The following is an 8,570-nucleotide window of genomic DNA, read 5'->3' as shown; positions in this document are numbered from 1 at the left end:
TTCTGTTGTGTTTTTTGGTGTTTTTTTCTTCTTTTCTTCTTCTATTTTGTTAACTGTTCTTTATTGTGTTTTGTTTTGTATTTTCTCATTTTTGTAGTTTTTTTTGGTTTTTGCACTCTATGTTTAAATTTTGAAGTTTTTGATTGTTTATGAAACTTTAATAAATATAATAATAATAATAATAAAATTTTATATTCTTTGCACATCCCCTTTCTCATCTCTTTGTCAGCCACCTGAGGAGCCACAGGGGGGAGAGCCGGCGCCCGCGCGCGCCTGGGGCTGCGTTCACACGTACACGTGTACACCCACCCCTTCATGGGTTGGGGGGGCAGCGTCTGGCTTCCCATAAAATATATATATATATATATTATTTACATTGAATTATTTCGGATGATGGCGATGCGCCAGCCCAGCCAGCCTCCTCCGCAGAGGACCCTTCGGGGGTGAGGGAAGCGGAGGCGGCGCCGCGGCGGGCCTTCCCTCCTCGCGAAGGGGCCGGGCTGACGAGGGACGAGGAGGAGGCGGCGGCCTCGGCCTTGGCGGGAAACCCCCCCCCAAGATGGCGGCGGAGAAGCTGAGGGGCAAAGTGGGCGCCGCCTTCAAGATGCACGGCTTGCTGCTCCGCGCGTGAGTAGCAGGCAAAGAAGGGGGCAGAAACACCCCGGGGTGGGAAGCCAGGCGCTGCCCCCCCAAACCCATGAAGGGGTGGGTGTACACGTGTACGTGTGAACGCAGGCGCGCGCGGGCGCCGGCTCCCCCCCTGTGGCTCCTCAGGTGGCTGACAAAGAGATGAGAAAGGGGGTGTCCAACGAATGGGTCTTTTTTCGCCATATCTGAGGACTTGGGGTCGTCTCCTCGTGTGAAATGGACAGGCAACGTCGAAAGCTGGGGCGGCTCACACGGAGCCAAACTCGGCCCTCCATATGTTTTTTTGGGGACTACAACTCCCATCATCCCTAGCTAACAGGAGGAATGGTCAGGGATGATGGGAATTGTAGTCTCAGAACATCTGGAGGGCAGAGTTTGCCTATGCCTGCCCTTGGCCATGTGAGCTGATGAGGGTGGAGTCCCACAACATCTGGGAGAAATAAAAAAATGGGCCAGTAGCACCTTATAGACCAACTATATTATAATAATAATGATGAAGATGATAATAATACTTATTATTATTATTATTATTATTATTTCTACCCCACCCATCTGGCTGGGCTTCCCCATCCACTCTGGGCGGCTTCCAACAAAATATTAAAATACAGTAATGCATCAAACATTAAAAGCAAAAAACATTAAAATCGTGCATGCACGCGAAAGCTTATACCAGAACAAACTTAGTTGGTCTATAAGGTGCCACCGGACAATTTTTTAATTATTATTTTTATTTTGACTGCATCAGACCAGCACGGCTAACTACCTGAATCTAACATCTGGAAGGCCCACCATCAGCCACAGGTTGCAAGGACCGTGGGGAATTTGGTGCTGAAAGATAAGAGAAATTTTTCTATGTACTAGGTTAGAAAGCTTTCAGAAAAAAAGAGCTAGGCCAGGTACCCTCAAACTCGGCCCTCCAGATGTTTTGGGACTACAATTCCCATCATCCCTGACCACTGGTCCTGTTAGCTAGGGATGATGGGAGTTGTAGTCCCAAAACAGCTGGAGGGCCAAGTTTGGGGATGCCTGGTCTATAAGGTGCTACTGGACAATTTTTTTTATTTTTATTTCTTCCAGATGTTGTGGGACTCCACCCCATGGCCAAGAGCAAGCATAGGCAAACTCAGCCCTCCAGATGTTTTGAGACTACAATTCCCATCATCCCTGACCACTGGTCCTGTTAGCTAAGGATGATGGGAGTTGTAGTCCAAAACATCTGGAGGGTCGAGTTTGCCTATGCCTGCTCCAAAGGATTCATGACAATCATTCCTTCTGATGACAATCTAGACTTGTCAGTTGTGAAGGCGCCCCCACCCGCTGCCACCAATCCTGGCATCTTCCTTAGACATAGATGTCACTCTTGCAAAACTGCTCCCTCCCAGAAAGCATTGGGATTGGAGAGGGCTGGTAAAATGGTTTCCCCTGATAACAAGCTAGATATGTCAGTGACAATAGGACAGAGTTTGGGGATGCCTGAGCTAGGCAAATTCAGGACGGAGGAGAGAGGTCCAGCCGATGACTACTTGGCAAACCAGCTGAATGAAGTCTCTGGAAGAAGTCTCGCTCCAAATCAGGTCACCAGGGCACACGCTCCCACAAAGCCCTTCCTTGGGCACCCCCAGGCAGTGCCAGGTTTACGTATAAGCTAAACTAGCTATAGCTATAGCCCCCAAAAAATTAAAGGAAAAAAACCAAACCCAGATGTACATTTCCAAAATATAAGATAAAAAACCAAATAAAACCTACAATTATTATTTCATGTTATAGCAAGTTTCTAGAGACTAGATTATTGCCAAATGCCAAAGTGTTTGTTATGAATAAAAAATCACTTTAACTTGGAGCTTAATAAAAATCTCACTATTAATATACTTAATTGTATTTCACTGTTAATATACTTCTAAATTGAATTTCAGTTCAACAATTCCTTTGATAAAGTACATATTTTGTTATGTGTAAATGGCTTTAGAAACCTTGTTGTTGTTTAGCCGTTTAGTCGTGTCTGACTCTTGGTGACCCCATGGACCAGAGCACGCCAGGCACTCCTGTCTTCCACTTTAGATACCTATTAGGTCTATAAATGACCATATAGCATATACTCAACACAAAAAGCAGCGACAATTTGTTCTTGACAGCTGGACATATAAAAGGCCCCATTACCTTTGGTAGCTTAGGGCCTCATCAAACCTAAATCTGGCCCTGCCTGCAGGTCCCCTCCCTCTGCTGAAATTAGCAATATACAGTCGTACCTTGGTTCCCGAACGCCTTGGTACTTGTACATTTCGGTTCCCGAATACTGCAAACCCAGAAGTGAGCTTTCTGGTTTACAAACTTTTTTGGAAGCCCAACGTCCGACGCGACTTCTGCAGCTTCCAGTTGAGTGCAGGAAGCTCCCGCAGCCAATCAGAAGCTGCGCCTTGGTTTTTGAATGTTTTTGGAAGTCAAACGGACTTCCGGAACGGATTACATTCAAGAACCAAGGTATGACTGTATTTTAGCTGACAAACTAATGATTCAATGGGGGCCGTTCTCGTGATCAGGTTCACATCTGTTTACCATCGTCTTGTGCATTATTATGATTGTTTCAATCACATCTTGACTAATTTTGTTCTTTGTTCTTTAATCAGAGAAGCTACCAAGTATCTCACAGAAGCTCTTCAGACAGTTAATGAAGCAGAGCTTGAAGACATGATAGAAAATATAATTGATGCTGTTGAAAAGCAGCCTTGTAAGTAGAGTTTTGGTCATCTTAAATGCTTTGAAGAGAAAAGAAAGTTGGATTCTTATGAGTTTTGTGGCGTCCTTATGTGGATGTGATGCTCATGATAATCAAATGTGTTACTATGGATCTAATAATTGGCACAATAAATGGCAGGGGCAGAACTTTGGGTCAGAAGGCTGCATGTGCAACCAGCAAATAGAGCATTATGTTCCAGTTAGCTTCTCATTGCTAATAAGATTGCAATTCTATTATGATTTCTCTTGAAGCAAAGGTACCGTATTTTTCGCTCTATAGGACGCACCCAACCATAGGACGCACCTTGTTTTATAGGGGGAGAACAAGAAAAAAAAAATCTCTGCTCAGCGCCCCTTCTGCGAAGTGTCCCCTTTGCGCTTTGGAGGCTTCGTGTTGCTGTCGCTGAAGCCAAGGAGTCTGCATTCGCTCCATAGGACGCACACAGATTTCCCCTTAATTTTTGGACGGGAAAAAGTGCGCCCTATAGAGCGAAAAATACGGTATTTTAAAATGCTTTGTGAAATACTTCTGTAGCCTGCAGATGCATAGGTTACCATTTTAATCTTTCTAAAAAAATTTTTTAGGAATTTAAACAAAACATATTATCTTAAAACATATACTCCTTAATCCCCCCCACAAAACAACCCCCCCTCCCTGCCCCCCCGACTTCCCTCAGTTCCAATCTCTGGTTTCTCTATAAATGCTATTCTCTGCATGTTACAAAACTGTATAAATCCCTAATTTATCCAACTGGTTATTATCAATAATTTGTGAGTGTTTATTCAAAGCCTGCCAAGGAGTCCAATTCGCTTTGTTGGATCTTTAGATACTTTGTAAAAGGTTCCCATTAATAATAATAATAATAATAATAATTTATTATTTATACCCCGCCCATCTGGCTGGGCCTCCCCAGCCACTCTGGGCGGCTTCCATAAAAACCAAAAATACAGTAAAATATCACACGTTAAAAACTTCCCTGAACAGGGCTGCCTTAAGATGTCTCCTGAATGTCAGGTAGTTGTTTATTGCTTTGACATCTGCTGGAAGGGCGTTCCACAGGGCGGGCGCCACTACCGAGAAGGCCCTCTGCCTGGTTCCCATTCATCTTTAAAGTCAGTTATCCTTGCCCCATAGTTTATGTGTCAATTTTGCCAATTCTGCATAGTCCATCAGTTTCCCTTGCCATAATTCTTTAGTCGGGATTTCCTCAGTCTTCCATCCTTGTGCTATTAAGACTCTGGCCACCGTTGTCGCAGACATGAAGATATTTTTCAACTTCTTTGGCAGGTCTTTCCCTACAATCCCTAACAAAAATGCTTCAGGTTTTTTAGCAAATGTTAGATGGAACATTTTCTTCAATTCATTGTATGTCATTTCCCAAAATTTTTAAATTTCATTACAATCCCACCACATATGGTAAAAGGTCCCCTCCTTTTCCTTACACTTCCAACACATAATTGAGATAGTTTTGTACATTTTTCCTAACTACACTGGTGTCATATACCATCTATACATCATCTTCATATAATTTTTTTTCAACAAGGAACAATCTGTAAACCATTTTAATCTTTTGAATTGTTCTCTTCAGTGACATGTAATATGATTGAAAGAGCCATGGTGGAAGCAGCAGTCCTGGAGTGCAGCCAGTCCCTAGATGAGACCATGTAAGTCGGCATCAATTCACATAGAGGAGTAAACAAACCACTGGGAACATTTCTGCCATCAAATTCAGTTAATTGCCATTTGTAGCCCTCCCTGCTGATATTTCAGATTTGAAACTCATTAGCGCTAGCCCCTTATTTAGACTCTGAGCAATTGTAATCTTGTTCTTACATTAAAATGGCATGTCTAGGGCACTGTGTGGCTTTTACCAGAGATCATTAGCTGATAGCATTGGGAAGAAAATGTTTAAAAGAACGTTTCCTAACAACCCAGAAGCTTTCCTTCTGGGAATAATAACAACAGAAATCCCACTACATTATGGATGTTTGTGACTACAGCGGCCCGAACTCTGGTAGCACAAACGTGGAGAACAGATGCGGTACCATCACGGAAAGAATGGCACCTTGAAATATTAGATTATTTAGAACTCGCCAGCATGACAAACAGATTAGGAAATAAGGACAATAAGAAACTATAAGAAGATTTGACAATATATATAGGTTATATGGAAAAATACTATAACAAGAAAATAAGTGCAACAGGCTGTATAAATACTCAGCAGTAGACGTGACAAAGTGGGATAGTGTATGGCAATGGAAACAATTTAGTAGAGTAAGAAAATGCAATTTGAAAAGATACCAGATAGAAAACCAGGGAAAGAGTGAAAGGGGAGTTAATGTCAATGTATATAAGAGTGGAGGAATAAGTTATGTTGCGATTATTGCTCATATACATACGTGTTATATTTAAGTTATTTTTCTTTTCTTATTACCTTGTGCTTGACTGTAACACAGTATGCATTGATGGTATGATTATACAGAAAAGCAAATAATAATAAAAAAGAATATATATTTTTTAAAAATCCATGAACTTGACTGTCAGTTATTTAAATGAGATAGAGGACTCAGCTATACAGCCGCAAATAAAAAAGTTTTAAGTGTGTTTTAAGTGCGGTATACAAGGTGACACTAGATCGCGATGATGAGCCTTAAGGAAAATTCGATGTATTTTTAAAAACGCTTTTGAAAAAAGCATTTTCAGGACAGTTTTTATATGTGTGTAGATTCTACCTCTGACTCAGTTGAATACAGCCCAGTAAGTCTGGAATGCTCTTTGACTTAAAGTCCTATTCAGATGTTCTACTTGCGTGTAAAATCAATACGAGGGCAGGTAGGAGAGCACTAAGCTTGTAATCTGAACCATAAACTATGGCTCATTTAGCTGTGATTAGCGAAAGCAAGCCATCTTCATAAACCGTGGCTTAGTTTCAGTAAGATAAATCACAGTTTGTCCAGGAGTGGAGAACTAAACATCCCCTCTGTCAGTCATCACACTGCAACCTGGGGGATATCCAAAGAAGATGAATGTTTGGAAATTTAGGAAGGAGAAGAAGAAAGTCCTTCTTCATACAATCCACACTTAAACTATAGAACTTGCTGCCATAGGAGACAGTAATGGTAATCCACCTGAATGGCTTTAAAGGAGTCTTAGACAAATTCATGGAGGATACTGCTATCAATGTCTACTAGTCAGGGTGGCTGTACAGTCCAGGGGTCTGCAACCTTTAAGACAAAAAGAGCCACTTGGACCCGTTTCCAAAGGGAAAAAAAACTGGGAGCCGCAAAACTCGTCATTATAAAAACAACTTTTTTGTCACTTTTTATTATTTCTTTGTTTGACCCCTCAGAATTACTCCTCCTCATAGAAATAAACGTTAAATTAACAAGTTACCCTTTTTTTGTGTGTGTATTCTTCACTCCCCTTCAAAACAGTGACCAGCGTACATGCACCCTTTCAATGCAGTGACCAACGTACATGCCACTTACAATGTAGCGGGCGGGCGAGTGGGAAGGTGACGTCGGGATGGTGCGTGACTAACGCACGCACCGCCCCCATGCGACGTCACAGCCAGTACAGCGCCCGCCACAGTGGGGAGTGTCGGGGCGCACAATGCGCTTCCTCCCCTCGCTAGTATTCACCCCGGAGCCGCAGCAAAGGTGTAAAAGAGCCACATGCCGCTCCGGAGCCGTGGGTTGCAGACCCCTGGTACAGTCAAACCTCATGGTACGTCTGCTACATGTTACGTTCTTTCAGGTTACGTCCCACGGCGCCCCGGGTGTACTGGAAAGGGTTACTTCCGGGTTTTGCCACTCGCACATGTGCAGACTCGCAAAATGACATGCGCAGAAGCGGTGAATCACAACCCGTGCGCCACTGCGGCTTGCGTTCTTTTCATGTTGCGAGCGGGCCTCCGGAACGGATCCTGTTTGCAACCAGAGGTACCACTGTATTGCCTCAGAGGTGGCATGCTCCTGGTCACTTGCTGGGAATCAGAGAGTGCTGTTGTGCTAATAATTCAGTTTGTGTGCTTCGTATATAGGCAAATGGTTTGCTACTGTGAGAAAATAGGCCTTTGCTCTCATGCAACAGGGCTTTTTTGATTTTCTTAGGATGCAACAAACTGGGTACAGTGGTGCCCCGCAAGACGAACGCCTCGCAAGACGGAAAACCCGCAAGACGAAAGGGTTTTCCGTTTTGGAGGCGCTTCGCAAAACGAATTTCCCTATGGGCTTCCTTCGCAGGATGAAAGACCATAGGGAAATCTCCGGGACAGCGGGGAAGCGCAGCGCGTCTTCCTCACTGTCCTCGGACCTCCTCCGAAGGCTGGCGGTGGGGCAGAAAGCCCTTCTCCCCGCGCCAGCCTTCGGAAGGCTCCTCCGAAGGCTGGCGGTGGGGCAGAAAGCCCTTCTCCCCGCGCCAGCCTTCGGAAGGCTCCTCCGAAGGCTGGCGGTGGGGAGAAAAGCCCTTCTCCCCGCGCCAGCCTTCGGAAGGCTCCTCTGAAGGCTGGCGGTGGGGAGAAAAGCCCTTCTCCCCGCGCCAGCCTTCGGATGGCTGTCCTGAAGACTTGCGGTGGGAGGAGGGTTTTCCTTCCCACCGCCAACATTCAGAATGCTGTTCTGAATGTTGGCGGTGGGGAGGAAAAACCCTCCTCCCACCGCAAGCCCCGGGAACAGAGGAGAAGCGCTGCGCCCCTTCCCCTCTGTTCCCGTACCTGTCCTGAAGGCTTGCGGTGGGGAGAAAAGCCCTTCTCCGCACCGCCAGCCTGGCAAGCGGTTTCCATAGGAACGCATTGATTGATTTTCAATGCATTCCTATGGGAAACCGTGCTTCGCAAGACAAAAAACTCGCAAGAAGAAAAAACTTGCTGAACGAATTAATTTCGTCTTGCGAGGCACCACTGTAATCAAAAGCATAAGGGAAAGCTTCTGAACTCCTTGAGCTGTGCCAGGGGAGTGTTTGAACCCCGAGGGAAGCCGTTTATTTGTGTCTGCTAGAATTAATTGAAAATCAAAGTAACTATTCTCGCTGTTCAAGCAAATGTAAAGTGATTTTCTTGTAAATGTGAAAATACATTAATAAGATACAGTAGGATAATGAATCAAATTGTTTTAAAAGTGATTCCCCCCCCTTTAAAATGCATTCATATGTATGTGCCTTACTATGTATGTCTTTGTTTTAACCCCCA

The 8,570-nt window shown here is 44.3% G+C and overlaps 1 protein-coding gene and 1 long non-coding RNA gene across 2 annotated transcripts in view; one reads left to right on the top strand and one right to left on the bottom strand.

The window, feature by feature from the left end:
• Positions 1-463: 463 nt before the first annotated feature.
• POLE2 (DNA polymerase epsilon 2, accessory subunit) overlaps positions 464-8,570 on the top strand; it is a 30,692-nt gene continuing 22,585 nt past the window's right edge. Inside the window, exons 1-3 of the mRNA XM_082230049.1 lie at positions 464-627; positions 3,273-3,373; positions 4,971-5,046. Of these exons, the coding sequence (XP_082086175.1) occupies positions 560-627; positions 3,273-3,373; positions 4,971-5,046 (245 nt within the window). The 5' untranslated portion in view covers positions 464-559. The remainder of the gene's footprint in view (positions 628-3,272; positions 3,374-4,970; positions 5,047-8,570) is intronic.
• On the bottom strand, positions 5,053-8,565 carry LOC309529143. Its single transcript, XR_014218088.1, has 3 exons — positions 8,281-8,565; positions 7,113-7,505; positions 5,053-6,606 (listed from the first exon to the last, which is right to left on the bottom strand). It is a non-coding gene; the product is annotated as an uncharacterized lncRNA (long non-coding RNA).

The sequence above is a fragment of the Podarcis vaucheri genome (assembly GCF_965113315.1).
Source record: "Podarcis vaucheri genome assembly, chromosome: 1".
Lineage (NCBI taxonomy): Eukaryota > Metazoa > Chordata > Lepidosauria > Squamata > Lacertidae > Podarcis > Podarcis vaucheri.
Note: the sequence above shows the minus strand (reverse complement) of the source record. Positions and strands in the feature narration are given on the sequence as shown.